This window comes from Ictalurus punctatus, chromosome 4 (assembly GCF_001660625.3).
Source record: "Ictalurus punctatus breed USDA103 chromosome 4, Coco_2.0, whole genome shotgun sequence".
In the NCBI taxonomy this organism is placed as follows: Eukaryota; Metazoa; Chordata; class Actinopteri; order Siluriformes; family Ictaluridae; genus Ictalurus; species Ictalurus punctatus.
In genome coordinates this window covers 12048833-12065778 of record NC_071284.1, presented here as the reverse complement: position 1 = coordinate 12065778, position 16946 = coordinate 12048833, and the positions used below count along the sequence as shown (strand labels likewise).

Here is a 16946-nt window from a genome sequence, read left to right as displayed (position 1 = left end):
TTAAAAAAAAAAAAAAACAACTCTTTGAGGATGCGCACACATTGTCATCTGAGGACACGTGGTTCACTGCTAGCAACACTTCAAGTGAAATTTATTGACCTGAGTACTATAACAAAAAAGACTGACCAAACTGTATAAAAGCAAAAAAAAAAAAAACATCACCTTGACCATGGTACTATACAACTGACAAATTACAAAGCACTACAGAAAAGATTACAATTATGAAAGATAATATCATCTCTTAAAACACAAATATACATTCAAAGGTTCTCGGCCCCTTTGTGAATATTTAGGCGGGGTTGCTCATCTCCAGTTCCCAGTGCCTTTTGAATGTGAAGGTTCTCTTTTCCCAACACACCCTGATGGTCATCAGCTGCTCCTGTTTGTCCAAGGACCGGAGTTGTTAACCCCTGCATTAGAGGAGTTAGTGTCTGACACACACACAAACAACCTTACATTGCATCTTGTTTTAGAACTTGGCATATGTAAAACCAATAAATAAAAACATTTATTTATTAAAAACAATTATTTATAGAAAGGCATGCGCTTTGTCCTTCAGAATGGTCAAGGATTTTTTTTTAAATTTTTTTTTGTAAACATTAAGTACATTTTGGCAACATGCAGTGTGAACTCCACGCTTCAAACTTTCACTCTGCCATGGTGTTTCTAGGTGACAGGTTCCTCTGTTTGAAATACTGGGTAACCTGTTGAGGCAGCTCGGCCAATACTGATTTGGCTAAAGTTTCCTTCGGAGCCTGTGGGGAAAAAAGCAAACACAAACATAAATGCAGTCAGATGATGCCATGGCAGAAATAAGGATTACTCATTAGGGTCCTGAAGCTGCGATCACCCTGTCACTGAGGCAGATGCGCTGATTGGGTAATGAAGTAGTGAACGCGCTCAGCACTTGAAATGAATTTCAATTTGTTGCGAAGGATGCCGCAGGGAGCATTGTGTGTGCTCTCTCGCACTGTTGAGGAAGTCCCATGGTCTGCAAAACTACCACTCCCACTCCCACACAAAGCTCTGGAGCTCATCCAGAACACAGAGCCACCACACGCAGCCTCGTAGCGCCCACAGTATTGATTAAATGAGTACGTCAACACCTTGAGGTCAAATTACACGCTGTAATATTGACAACGTGACAACATAGCGCAGCAACCTGTAACCCGTCTCAGCAACAATAATGTAGCTCTGTGCATAAAAGCTGCGTGTGAAAAATGTGTCCTTACATAACAGTACAAAGGATGGAAGAGCTTGTGAAGTAGACGTGGGAGCTTGTGGTTGAGATTAATACAGAGAGAAATTTCACCACAAAAAGAGAATGAGTACTCACATTGCGGAAGTCCCTGAATGGGACAAACTGCACTATGTCCCTGACCGCCTCTTCTCCAGTGTAGGAACGTAATACGCTGCTGTCTCCATCCAGAAACTCCATCGCTGCAAAGTCGGCATTGCCCACTCCAATAATAATGATAGACATGGGCAGTTTGGCAGCTTGTACTATGGCATGGCGCGTCTCGTCCATGTCACTGATCACGCCATCGGTAATAATCAGCAACGTGAAGTATTGCTGTAGTTCACAGAAAGAAGACAGCCATGTGGCATGAGATAAATAAAGGTCAAAATTCTCCACTTATGGCAGCAGACAATAAATAAATAAATGTTATCATAATGTACATAATAAAAAATTTAAGTAAAAATAGCTGTAAATGAATATATTAGTACTTATGCGTTTAAAAGAACAATACTCCAAGCAGTCCTGTCTCACAGTCACAGCCAGTGAAAGGCACCACATGATTCTTCTACATAGTCATGAAGCCAGCCAACTGCATCTTTTCCAACTGCTTCTCATGTTACATCATGAGGAAGCTTAACACACTCAGAGGAAATCTATCCTCATCCGCATACATGAGATCACAGACACCCAACGATTGGCTAGTGTCACTGTGATTGAAAGGCATGAGAGAGAATGTCATCCCTCCCACCCAGAGAGCACCCAAAAAACACGGGCAAGTTTTTTTGGACTCCCAGCCTCGAATTTATGATCACCGTACAACAGGGTGAACACTTTTCTGTTGCGACACTCAGGAAGTTTCAAGTTTTTTCAAGTTTCAATGCATAGTTACATAACGATAAAAATATCACATTATAAATGATGTAAATAATGCATGTAAATGTTCAATATAAACCTAATTGTTAAATGTAGGAAATAATTTGTGTAGGAATTGGCAGACTTTTTTAAATACACGCACACCATGGCTAAATGTAACAATATACATTTAGCATTGCCAATATTAATTATTTACAAACTTACCATCACAACCAAGAAGAAGAAGAAGAAGAAGAACAAGAAGAAGAACGAGAAGAAGAAGAAGAAAAAGAAGAAAGTGTCTTAGTGGTTAGCACATCTGCCTCGCGCCTCTAAAGTGGGGGCTCGATTCCCGTCTCTACTCTGTGCACTCAGAGATGGCATGTTCTCCCCGTGCTTCAGGGGTTTCCTCCCCCAGTCCAAATTGGCATTTCCCAATTGCTCATACTGTGTGAATGTGTGTGATTGTGCCCTGCGATGGGCTGGCCCCCAGTACAAGGTGTCCACCACCTCATGCCCCGAGTTCACTGGGGTAGACTCCAGGCTCCCTGTGACCCTGTGTAGGATAAGGGGTACAGCAGATGGATGGATGGAATAATAATAATCATTCATTATTTATATATAAATATATGTTTGCATATAATATGTAATGTGAAAATGTTACACTGAAACCTAATTTTTTCTCTTTAATATTTATATTTAACATTCACATGTATCCTTTATAATGTGATTTTTAAAAATACAATTATGTAACAGCAACCAAACATTGTTATTTTATATGAAACATAAATCTAAATGTGAATCAGCATGGCGTCAAATCTTCACAAAAGCCAGACAGAAAAAAGTATTCAACTTTTCTCAGCTCACCACACTTGCAGGCGACATCTCAGCTCTGCTGTTCACTTGCAGAACTCAGTAGGCATGAGACAGAGTGATCGATCTGTATCATCTTTCCCTTCACATACGAATACAGCCAGTAAGAAACCACAAACTTCAAATCTCAATGCAATAACATGAATCTAAACCTACAGTAGAGAGCACATTACCCACTTTGACAGGGATGTGGTTTTTTTTTGTTTGTTTGTTTGTTTGTTTTTGCCAGACTGCCAAAATGTCTGAACCAAACACTTTTCTGCATGACATCCATTGTTAAAACATTAGCAATCTGTAAACAGTCAGTAAACAATAAAATTTAAGATTGTGTTAATCACTCCTTGCTTAATTTATAGTTTTGTTTGTATGTGATTGAACGTCATGCCAGCTATCTTGGCTATTTTCATGGCGAGAAACAGCTTAAAATGTAGCAAAATATTTACAAAATATCTTCGCTAAAAATTCTAAAACTAAACTTCATTAAAAATCTTTTCATATGAATCAACCGAATAAAAAAGGGTCCTAGAGGAGTTCAAGCCATCACAGTCCATTAAAATACTCTTTATATAAGGCTTATTGACATCTCATTATTCATTTGTCAGTAATTTTGCTTGCTTGCTGTAGCTTATGAGTGTTGATCTGACATTACGTTTTGTACATTTTTCTCACTTCATTATGGTACAACTGTTCTGACAGAAATGAAAAAATGATTTGATGATACACATAGCATTTAGTTCAACCCTTGCTTGAAGCACTGCAGTGTAATGCAATACTTCTTGCATTTCAAAATTTGAATTTAATTCTGACACAAATTCAAAATTTCCTTCTTTAAAGGCAAAGCCACACAGAATGTCCCTTATTCACTTAAGTTACATAGAAACAAGGGCAAATTTGAGCACATGGAACGACGTGCAAACAAATCTGTGTCTGATTCATAAAACTGAATCAGACATCAAAACGAGATATGATTTGAGCTCAAATGATGAATCAACGTGAACTACAGGGTGTCCCAAAAGTCTCCATATATAGGGGTCTATGTTTGCCAGCACCACGTCGGTTGTGCCTTCGTCAGTGGACATTCATTTCTCAGTTGGTCCGCAAGGCTTGGCAACAGTGTTGTGTGATGTGCCTGCCATGTTTCCTGTTAAAGTCCATCGCAACCTTGCGACAGCTTCCCGATCCAGCCTCGAGAATGATTTCAATATGTCCCTCTTTTTTCAAAGCTATTCTTAAAGGCTGTCTAAATATATATATATATATATATATATATATATATATATATATATATATATATATATATTTGCTGGAAATAAAAGCAGTTGAATATGAGAGGACGTTTCTTTTATATATGTATATATATATAAAAAGAAACGTCCTCTCATATTCAACTGCTTTTATTTCCAGCAAATTTCTTAAGGTGTGTAAATATTTGTATTAACATAAAACGACACATGGTTACATGTAATTTCTACTGCAAGGACGATCAGCTGTCCTTCCTGTCTCCCTGTAGCACTGTCTCAGGCGTCTTACAGACATTGCAGTTTATTGCTCTGGCCACATCTGCAGTCCTCATGCCTCCCTGCAGCAGGCCTATAGCATGTTCACGCAGGTGAGCAGGAACTCTAGATGTCTTTCTTCTGGTGTTTTTCAGAGTCAGTAGAAAGGTCTCTTTAAGTTATTGTAACTGTGGCCTTAATTGCCAACCGCCTGTAAACTGTTCGTGTCTTAAAGACTGTTCCACAGGTGCGTGTGCAATAATTGTTTACGGTTCATTGAACAAGCAAGAAAAACAGCGTTTAAACCCTTTCCAACAAAGATCTGTAAAGCTTATTTGGATTTTTACAAAATTATCTTTCAAATACAGTCTCCTGAAAATGGAACGTTTCTTTTTTTTTTGCTGAATATCTATATATGTACAGTGCCTTCCACTAATATTGGCACCCTTGGTAAATGCTGTATGAGCAAAGAAGGCTGTGAAAATTTGTCTTTATTGTTTAAATAACATAACAACAACATAAATAGGTTAGATTCAGCCAAAGTCAAACTTAATTAAAGCTTTTATTCATAAAAATATATTAGCCAAGTTTCCATCCTGAACAACAAACAAATTTGATATAAACTACCCACTTAACAAAAAATAAACAAACAATAATAATCAACAAAGTCTGCAAAGTAGACAAACAAACTGATGTCATGTCTGGTGTGTTTCTATAACCTCAGAAAATGTGTGATAATCTGATGTGCCCAAAACCCCACATCTAAGGCAGCTGTTGGTGGTGTTTCTTGTGTGTAAATGCCGGTTGCTCAACTGAAGGACTAATAAGCTGCTGAACATCCACATCAGAGCATTCTCCTTCACATGACACTAAACTGCATTTACTGTGTATTAGCTTTTAGTACGAGGTTCCTGTGTGAGCAACTTTGATGATCAAAATGATCTGCTTATTTATTTTACTACTTATACTTGCTATGAATGCAGACAATAATGATTTTGCTAATTTAACTTGAAATTAAGCATTCTTCAGGTTGTATGCATACATACCCTGACCAGCTGATGTGTATACTGGTAGATTTGGTTAGATTTTACCACGTGTAAATTTGATGAATAAGGGGCACTGTTTTTCAGTAGAGACCATTCAAAACGTCACGTTTTCCACATTTAAACTTTAAGTTTCTCATTGAATGTGAAACAGTTCATCAGGAGGAGGCTAGTGATAACACTGATGCACAACAGACAAATTAGTATGCTTTCACACTTTTTCCCCCCACACTTTTTTTTCACAGAAAAAGTGCTAGCTAGAACACCTTTTGTGTTAACATGGGAGGAAAAGTAGCTCACGTGACACACACACTGTAACCATAACATCACTCTTCAGTCCTAGTTAGTATCAGCTAACTAACCAGCCTAATCCAGATTAGATTTAAGAATAATAATAATAATAATAATAAATATTACTAGTAGTAGCAATAGTAGCAGAAGTAGAAATAGTAGTTGAAGTAATAAGGATTAAAAACTCTGATGATGAGGAGGTTGTTTGCAAGCCGATTAGCTGGCCAATACAAGCTTAGAACTGGAGCGTTGTTATGGTTACAGTGTGCACGTCTCGTAAGCTATTTTTTATATCAGCACAAAAGGTGCTCTGGCCATTGCTACCCCCCCACCCCAGTGTGAAAGCACCCTTATCCACACTTCCCTTACACACAAGTCACACTGTCATTCACGCAGTCTCACGAGAAAATGTTTTCCATTTTCTTGCACTTCTGTCACTTTTCTGTCATAAACTGACATTTAGTGAATGTTTATATAGATCAATATGAATGTCAGATGAGGGAAGGGAATATTAATATATCTGAGTTCTGAATACTGCTATATTTGTTTGGTTTAGTATTTCTGACAAATTTTCCATTTGAAGTACCACTTCTAAGCTCTTTGGCAAAGCTTTAACAGTGAAATGACACATGGAAGGTACAGGAAATACCACTATTTATGGGACAGCAGTTAAAAGACAGTTCAAACAGACAGGAAATATAGATTTTTTTTCCATTCCAAATTTTAATAAGATGCACAATATAATTTATGATTGTGTGTTTGTCTTTAACACTAGTACATGTATGACTGACTGCCTCCCTGTTGTTGAAAGTGTTGAAATGTGCATCTACCTCTGTAAGAGGCTTCACAAAGCACAAAGTAAACTCATACAATGTCAGAATTAATGCAGCCAAATTCCAGAATACCTCGCAAACCTTTAGGCACCAGCTGTTTGTCCGAGCACATGCTGAATCCAATTAAAATTACAAGTTAAATCAGCAATCGCAACATTCAATCCAGCACCATAACCCTGCTTTGAGTAAGTTATAAGATATGAAAGTGTGTGGGGAGGCACATGATGAAACATCCCCTACTCACACTCCAGCAGGCAGTGTGTGAGGGAGGGTGTAAGTGCTAGAGGGGAATTTACACTGTCACTTTTTCCTCCTCCTGCTGCTTTCCACAGTTGCGCTTCCTCGGCACTTTGATTTAGCATGGAGCTTTGCCTCTGCTCAGCATGCCGGGATAATGAATCTGTTTTCCAGCTGCACAACTGCTGCTGCTGCACTGACATGCTGCATTTGCTCATCAGTGTCCCGGAGCACTACAACAGCAAGGGCCCTGAAATACAGCCCTACACCACCCACACAGAAATGTCACGACAGATCGTACTCCTCTATACTTTTTGGACAGCTGCCTAAAATTAAAAGAATCAGTGGGGGCAAATGGGATGCAATCACTGTACACCGTCTAGTGAAATGTGAAATGTTTTGTTGCCTCACTCTATGGCTGGCAGTTTTATTATTCTAAAAATGAAAGGAAATTACGTCTTTTATCCATTTTATTTTAACAACAGAGGCGGCTAAATAAAAGGCTGTCTTGTGCGATGCAGTGCAATGTGGTCACGTGGGAGAGAAAAAAAAAACAGCAGAGTGGGCCAAGGCCATACGTCCTTGCCCTTAGGGATTAATGTGATGCTGGGAAGTGGTGAGCAACAGATCCCACAGCCACTGATTCAAGCTTCCCCACTGTCCTCAGGACACAACATAAATGGGCAAGCAGCTTTCCAGCTCCACAAGTACTTCCTACAGGTATAACATGCTCTGGGCACTCTATGGACATGTACCCACCTCTCAGAGGTGTAGGTAATGGGGTGGACTTTCAAATGGTTATTCATGAATGGTTAAAATAACACACATACAGCACAGCTGATTATATACATGTCATTTAACATTGTTCTGTGCAGTAATTGCACTGTAATGATGCTCATAAAAGGTCAGCAAAGTCAAAGGCGTCATTTGGTTTGTTTAATCACACTGGCTACCAACTGCTATGGTGTGAAATAGAATTAACCGGTAAACAGGATTAATCAGTATTTTTCCTGTCTCTATTTGAAAATTACTAGCCTGTTGCTATTCTGAACATTAAAAAAAAACTTTCTACCCGAATGTTTTCATAGTTCTTCTGCATCCCTTCCCATATCAATGGAAACATCGCTCTCTGAGCTGAGGGATATCGAGGCCGGTGAAATGCTGGAGGTTTTAAGGCAGGAGGAGAAAAAGTAGGGTAGATCTGGTTTTCTAAGCTGAAATGGATTGTTATCAATTGTATTGTTCAGATCACATAGTGATTTCTTTCAGCAAAATGAATTCCTGGCTTTGCCACTGCCACCGCTTTCTGAAAGTGCACTTCATTAAAAATCTTTTTAACTGTGAACAGAAACTTAATCCAAATTCAAAACAACAAAAGAACCGATGACGTTGTAACATATGAACAAATATAAAATGAGGCTTATCTCGGCCGTATGTGTCATTATACTAGCCAATTTATTCGGCCGGAAGAATCGAGTTCCTTGGTTTACTTCCTTTTTCCTTCTAACAGCATTTAGTGAAGACAGTATGTAGGTGATGTAAACCATATCACCAAGATCTTTTCCAAAGTATTCATTGTTTAGTGATTATGGGACGTTTCTTTTTAGCACTGTAAGCAGTGGCAGCTGGCGGTTTTTAAAATAGAGGAAGCACAGGTGTCTGTTACTGAAGTATAAAAATAATTTTTAAAAATCCAAAAGGAACACAAATAATAAAACATAATTGTATTCATACAATTTATTTACAATATTTACCAATTACAAAGATAAAATAACAATCTATACTAGTTTATACTATACTAGTCTGACTGGCACCGATATGTTTGAGATGTCAGTCATGTTCATTATGGTTTCAGTGATTGGCAGTTGGTTATGAGAGATCTCCCAATCATCATATGCAAAAGCTATGCATCCAGACGGGACAATCGAAGAGCACCAATAAACGTTGTGATACAAAACCCACCCACTATGGTCTCTGAGCTGCAGCATGACTCTACCAATATTTTTGTCCCCGGCACATTTACATATACATACATAAATGTAGACCAAAGAGGACAAAACATAGGCCCATTCATACAAGCCCATACCCTCCTGAGGCCTCTCTGAACTCCAGGCCTTTAATGTGCAAGAAACATACTCATTAATGTCTCATTATCTCAGTTCCACTGCAGTATAGACACTGAGGAAGAGAGAATGTACAGACGCATGTAGTTAAAGGTTCGGCTCAGTCAAAGTCAGTGCTCAGGAATGACACTGGGTGATATTTAATGCGATGCAATGAATCACTGTGTAATACCATGTGTTGGGAAAGAACCAGGAATGTATCAAGTAAGGAAATTTGCCTGATAACTTCCTAATCTGACTTGCTAAAGACAAAACTACAAATTAAAACCATTTTTAAATCATCAATATGGTGAGAGAATCCCTTCAGTTACAATGTATAATACAAAAACAATGTATTACAGTCCAATAGCAATTTATACAGTCTGGTGGAAATTATGTTAAAACGTCATATTCAGCTTTATTGCTTTTCCTGCTTTTGTTTGTTTCACTACAGAAATTACTACACTGTTTACCGCCTTCTCTTGGTAACAATTCATATTCTCTATCTCTCTCGCTCTTGCTCGCGCTCTCCATTTTTATCTTTTGTAGGTGACAGGGTACAATTAGGGACAAAAAGCTTTAAAGCCTTCTTGAAGGAGGTTAAATGATAACTATTATGTTCTCCTACAAAGCAAAAACATATTGGTTACACTGTACATGTTTGTCTCTGAGTTTAGACAGTGAGAGGCCATCTTATATTTTATACACACTTTGGAAATGCTGTTGCTGACCTAATGTACGCATGCAAAAATATGTGTCCACTGCATATTCTGGAAATAACACTGCTTTGAAATTCATGTAGTTCATGTGTTGCTGGCCAGAATTATTATTTCATGTTGACCAGAGTGATTTGTATTGGACAGTTGATTATATTTCCTAACTGCTCCGTGAGTGGCTCAGTGTTCAGAAATATAATCAGAATCCTAACTCCGTCTACCTGTGTTCTTGCCGTAATAATAAATACACCCCTATGTCTCTGTCGGCCAGTCGCATTGCATGCCTTATATGAGCAAACAAAGCAGAACTGAGGGCCCTGCCTCATTAGTCATTAAAACCCATGAACAGTGGAGAAAAAGAGAGAACATTTGTTCACTGAATCAGCCACTATAAATATCTTTAATTGAAAAGAAAATTTAATGGCTGTTCTCAGCTGGGCTGATAATAAGACCAGGAGAAACTGTGAGCGCCCTGTCTGTTCAAAGCAGCTCAGCAGACTTTGAACTGACAACCCCAGGCACATTTTGTTGGATTTCTTACGAAGCAATTAGGAGCTGCCGATCAAGGATTTGGTTATGGAGCAAGACAGCAAACACAGACACATTTAATGCTACCCTGGCACACCTACATGTGTAAGAGCTGTTGTGAGTACATGACTGGACAACTCGTTTCTGAATAAACATATCTGCAAATGAAATCTTCTGCATTAGAATGACACAAAGTGAACTTGCACAACCATACAGGGGAGAACAGGCGTATTAAGATGCTTCTAATTAATTTTGCTCCTTGATAATGACTGTACCTGAATCCATGCTCTACTATGAACAGAAACTTAGCAATGCTGGACACCATTTAGTACAATAACAGTAACAGTAACTTTTGTACAGTTTGATATATACTCCAGCATACTGGGCTTGAATAAAACAAAACTGCATTAATTCCACAATAATTTCAGAGCTTCGAACTATAAAGTTCTACCTGACAATTCTCAACATGCCTGACACACCTCTGACTGAGATTTCCTATTTACATCATATTAAACAGTATTTCTTATGTTCCCTTATTCATGTTTATATATATATATATATATATATATATATATATATATATATATATATATATATATATATATATATATATATATATATATATCCAGTGCATTGAGTGCATTGTGGCTTTAACTGAACCATATCAGAATCCATTTATTTTAGAAATAGTCCCCTATTTCAAAGAGCCATCAACAGTAAGATAAAAAATAATGTAATACAAAGCTGGTATTTTTGAATGTCTTCCCATCGATTACTGCTTGAAGTCTATGATCCAAAAATATCACTAGATTCTGGATATTGTCTCCATATATATGCTCAGGCAGGACTGTACTGCAAACCATTTTTAGTTCCTAGCAATTTCAGTAGAGTTTTGCCATCAGTCTTGTTTTTAACAAGTGAAATGCAGACAATAGACCAATAGGTTAGTCAAGAACAAACCATTTTTGGCTCTCACTCAACTCCACAGTTGCCTTTAGGGTATGAATCAGCTTATTGCTTGTCTACAAGATAAAAGATCCATCCACTAACTCGAGGCATTTGGTTGGATCTTCACAATTGAGACAATGGGCAAGTGATTAAATTCCAGTGACAGTCTTATGTGCTAACGCCACCGTGTTTCACAGATGGGGTTGTATACTTTGCATCTAGAGCAGTTTTCTCTTTTTCTCGCTTTGCTCACGCAAATCCTTTTGTCCTATGGTAATGCTGAATTATGTTCATTATTGTAGTCTTTGACACACGTTTAGGAACATGCAGGGCTGATCTGCTTTTCTGTTTCTGAAATGTCAACGCCACAATCAGCTTCAAACTCCATTTCCAAGAACACACCACGGCCTACAAATATGGCCACCACGGACTACAACACCCAGCCACATTACACAATAACATTCACCTGATTTCTGATACAACACAACTGGTTTCAATCATCCACACACCCTATAAATAGAGACTTTGAATTTTCACTCATTACGAAGTATCTGCTCAGCTCTGTTCTACAACTGATGAACCAATCCCTCTTGCCTGTGCTTACGCTCCTGGTTTTCGATCAGGTTTGTTTCCCAGTTTTTGTGATTTTTGTCTCTGCCTTGGATATCGTGTTTGTAAATCACCTGACTTTCTACCTGTTTTTGACCATGATTAAGCTATTTTTATTTATTTTTTTAATCTGTCTGTTATTTGCCATCTTTAATAAAAGATTGTCTGCCACCTGACAATCAGCTACTGTTGTCTACCAAGCTCAGGAGTGCATTCTTGTTTCCTAACAATATGCCAGCCAGTTGATTATAATAGACCTTATGTTTTTGCCATGTCTCGGAGTAAATCTTTTCAGGCTTACTTTGGGATATTTTCTTGACAATGACACATTTTTGGTCTTCATGTTGAAAAAAATGCCACAAAATGACACATCCGGAATAAATAATTATTAAATAATAAAAGACATATATAGTGATACTTAGGTGTCTAATTCATGAACTACAGCAATAGCTAAATTATGAGTAATGCTAAAAATTAATAGATGGCCAAGAAACCACTGAGCAATTACTTTTGCTCCTCTATAACAAACCTACAAACAATGTCCTACCATTTCAAGTACAAGCTGCTGATGTACAGTACAAAGGACAACACTGTAAATGTAAAAGCACTGTCACATTAGAACCATATGGTGCACTAGTTTAAACAAAGATCTCAAAACAAGACTACAAGAAATAGCAAGGCAGCTCAAGACTGTCAAACAGCCCATTCTTTAGAATGGATACTTAAACCCTTGTGTATATTACAGTATGAATTTACCAACTTCCTCTAGTGAAGCTGAAGCTGACAGTGCACACATTCACTCTGAGACCGCACAGCAAGCCGAGTTTGACCAGTGAAAAGCTGAGGGTCTAGCTGGATCAACAGAGCCACATTGTTTTCATTAGGCTAGGCTCTGCTCTCGAAGTTTGGTTACACATTTCTGCACATGTCACAGTCACCCAGCACACTGCCTACTTTTCACAGACCCACTTGGCAGAGCTTGGAGTAACACAAACAGAAACACTGTTCCACCAGCAGAGGCGGGTGGAAACTGTTTCTGAAGGGATTTACAGAAGGTGGGTGTGGATTCATTGCAGTTTCTGCTCATGTTCTGAAAAAGGCAGGAATTCTGAAGCCAAGATAATATACGTAATAGGATTCCATAAAAGTAATTAAGTTTTTAACCATTGAAGAACATTTAAATATTTGCATCACACACATCTTTTGACTCACCAAGAGTCCGTTCATACAAGTGAAGGAGTAACCATTAGAAGAAGCCTTTATTTGTCACATACAGTGCTAGGAAAAAGTATTTCTTCTGTTTTTGTGTATTTGTATATTAATTGTTTCAGAAATTAAAACACAATCTAAGATAAAACAAAGGCAACCTGCGTGAACACAAAATACAGTTTTTTAAATGGGCCTGTGTGAAAATGTATTCCCCCCATAGTTACTAAATCCCCAAATCTATGAAACTGCATTCATAATGGGGTTCAGCTGGACTAGACACAACCAGGTCTGATTACTGCAAACCCTGTTCAATCAAATCAACACTTTAATAAAACTTTTTCAGCAGCATGAAGTTGGTTAAAAGGTCTTAAAAGGTCTCACACTATGCCAAAGCTGAAAAAAATTCCAGAAATTATGAGGAAGAAGGTGATTGAAAAACATCAGTCTGGGAAAGTTTGGGAAAGTTGATCACTTCTGGGAATGTTCACTACTGTTTTTTTTTTTTTCCATTTGGAGATAATGGCTCTCATTGTGGTTCTTTGGAGTCCTATGGCCTTTGAAATAGCTTTGTAACCCTACAAAGCTATTTCAAAGGCCCTGGGACTCCAAAGAACCACAGTGATAGCCATTATCTCCAAATGGGAAAAACAGTAGTGAACATTCCCAGAAGTGATCAACTTTCCAAAATTCCTCCAAGAGCACAGTAACTACTCATCCAACAAGTCACAAAAGACCCAAGGACAACATCAAAAGACCTATAGGCCTCTTTTGCATCGATAAAGTTTATGACTCCACTATCAGAAAGACACTGTCAAAAATGGCATCCATGGAAGAGTGGCAAGGTGAAAACAACTGCTGACCCAGACTAATATTAAGGCTCATCTGAATTTTGCCAAAACACACCTTGATGATCCTCAAACCTTTTGGGAGAATGTTCAGTGGACTGATGAGGCGAAAGTGGAACTTTTTGGAAGACAGGGGTCCCTTTACATCTGGTGTAAACCAAACACAGATTTCCACAAAAAGAACATCATACCTACAGTCAGGCCTGGTAGTGGAAGTGTGATGGTGTGGGGATATTCTGCTGCTTCAGGGACTGGGCAACTTGCAATAATTGAGGGAAACATGAATTCTGTTCTCTACCAGAAAATCCTAAAGGAGAATGTCCAGTCTTCAGTCTGTAAGTTGAAACTCAAGTGCAACTGGATTATGCAGCAAAACAATGATCCAAAGCATAGGAGTTACTCCTAGAAGTAAGTGAAAGACTGATCTCCACTTATCAGAAGCATTTGGTTGCAGTTATTGCTGCTAAAGGTGGCACAAACAGATTTTAAGTTTAAGGGGGACATTAGTTTTTCACATGGGTGATAGGTGTTGGATAGCTTTTTTTTTGCTTCAATAAAATAAATAAAAATATATAAACTGTATTGTGTGTTTACTCATGTTGCCTTTGTTTTATGTCATATTTCGTTTGAAGATCTAAAACTACTTAGTATGAGATATACACAAAAACAGAAGAAATCAGGGTTGTTGCAAATACTTTTTGCACAGCACTGTACACATTACAGCATAGTGAAATTCATTTTCTTCATATATCCCAGCTTGTTAGGAAGCTGGGGTCAGAGCACAGGGTCAGCCATGATACAGCAACCCTGGAGCAGTGAGGGTTAAGGGCCTTTCTCTACGGTGGTGCTAGGGCTTGAGCCCACAACCTTCTGATCAATAACCCAGAACCCGAAGCGTTGAGCCACCACTGCCCTGCTTAATGTCTTGTGTTCATAATTAAACTGCCAGAGCCAAAATAAGTCCATTCCATTTTAAAACTGAAATAAATGAGGTCTCATTGTACCAAGCTTGTCAAAAGCTGTTTCTGTAATAATATTAGAAGATGTTGGACTCACCGCTGCTGTGTCCTGTTGCAGGGCCTGTGAGGCGAAGCGTGCCACATGGTTGATTATGGGGGAAAAGTTAGTCGGGCCATAAAAGCGGATGTGAGGTAAACAGGTGGAATACGCCTGAACGATGCCCTCAACACCTGCACACAACACAAACGGGTAGCCATTCCCCCTCATTACCTCATTACATCATCAACATAAACAGGATTATAATACTAAAAATTCATCAGTTCTCATGACCTGATCTAAGACGTATGACCTGATCTAAGACGTATACAAATTTGTACCAAAAAGTGACAATGTACCAGTAATGAATCATTGTCTCACCTGCGCAAAATGGATTGGTAGGGTCAAAGTTGATCGCAAATTCATGGGACACCTGTAAAATTAGCAGACAAAGACCAACACTTTAATAACAATGTAAACACTTTAATAGCCCTTAATGGCCAGTGTATATTGATTTGGATAAAACATACTTATAATACACCAGTTCCCCATTTAGACTAGATGGTTTCCAACATCCTTCCATTTTTAAAACATTTTTTTCCTCCTTACACTATGGAATGAATGTGGGCTTTTTTTCTATCATCTAAAACTCTTCTCTTAAAAAAAAAACAAAAAAACAACACATGCCTCTATTTCTCTCTTCACATTCTCTCTCTCTCGCTTGTCTTTTTCATCACTCCAGTACCATGGCAACCCAGATGGGATGACAGTTGCATAATCACTGGGATATGCATGTATTACACATTTTGTTCATCTCTCCATTTCTGACATTTCTGAATTCAAATCAAGCTGCCCCAATCTCGCCTGCCATTCAATTTTCCCTCGCTCACCTTACTTCCATCAACACCAAAACACACAAATGAGTCACTCTCACATGAGTTAAAAACAACACACACACACACACACACACACACACACACACACAGAGACACTTTCTCACCTTCCAGTCAGGCGGGAGTTGAGCACCAAATCCGAGTGCAGGAAACATTTTGTTTCTGTGGAAAGAAAACGATGACCATATGCTTACCAACCCCAACAATGTCTAACTACTGAACAATTGTCAATACTCATTGAAAATCAGTGAAACACTTCTTGGAATGAATAAAAGGACTTTGTATAGCACAGGCGCTTACGAGTCATAGTCCTGTATTATCTGTCCCACGGCCCAGATGGCAGAGAGATACTCGTTGCTGCCCATTGGGTTGATGTAGTGTAATGAGGATGGCTCCCTGGGGTTCCCATTAGAAGCTGTGAAGTCAATGCCAACCTAGTGGTACACACACACACATACATACAAATATTTATTAAAGATCTCAAATTAGCCTTAATCAAGGAAGTTAATTCATTAACATATTTCAAAAAATAAATGTAATACATTCACACTGGGAGCTCATCCTGTATCACGATTATTACTATTGTGTATTAGACACATTAGGCAACAATGCATTATCAGCCTGACTGGGCTGGATTAACACACACACACACACACACACACACACACACACACACACACACACACACACACGGCAATACTGTGTGAGCCTTCTTTAGTTGGAGCTGGATCAAATGCTCTCAGCCACAGGCGGTGTTGTCTTTGTTAAAGGAGGTTTACAAGTGAGCGCTGCTCAAGCTGAGCTCTGACAACTCTGTCCTCAGGCAGTGTTTATCAACCCACTGCGAGTCGAGTGCAAACCCGAGTCGTCACGATCCACACTACACACCTACTTACTGTACCAACATCAGCATCACGCCAGAGGCTCTACTGCTAGCCTGTCAGGTGAAGAGGAGAGGAGGGAAGGAGAGGAAAGATGAGAGAGGAACAAAGAGACGGTGACATAAAGAGAAATGGTTGGCGATAAAAGGTATAGACAGACAGACAGATAGATAGATAGATAGATAGATAGATAGATAGATAGATAGATAGATAGATAGATAGATAGATAGATAGACAGATGGATTTTTGGCTTCCTTGTTTTGTTTTTTGTTTTGGGGGCATTAAATCACAAGTGCCAAATTTTATTCATCTGTTTATTTGTTTGTTTATACAATTATACTGTGTTTAACTGTT

The 16946-nt window shown here is 38.6% G+C and overlaps 1 protein-coding gene across 4 annotated transcripts in view; it reads right to left on the bottom strand.

Annotated features, from left to right (window-relative positions):
* Positions 1-74: 74 nt before the first annotated feature.
* cpne2 (copine II) overlaps positions 75-16946 on the bottom strand; it is a 42834-nt gene continuing 25962 nt past the window's right edge. For 2 of the 4 annotated variants that reach the window (XM_017465930.3, XM_047152920.2), the window contains exons 11-16: positions 16012-16145; positions 15819-15873; positions 15200-15251; positions 14879-15012; positions 1337-1573; positions 75-755 (exon numbers count right to left, since the gene is read on the bottom strand). In XM_017465930.3, the coding sequence (XP_017321419.1) occupies positions 648-755; positions 1337-1573; positions 14879-15012; positions 15200-15251; positions 15819-15873; positions 16012-16145 (720 nt within the window). In that variant the 3' untranslated portion in view covers positions 75-647. Of the gene's footprint in view, positions 756-1336; positions 2649-2959; positions 3048-14878; positions 15013-15199; positions 15252-15818; positions 15874-16011; positions 16146-16946 lie in introns of those variants that run through there. The other 2 variants (XR_006981535.2, XM_053677960.1) reach the window with 2 other exon arrangements.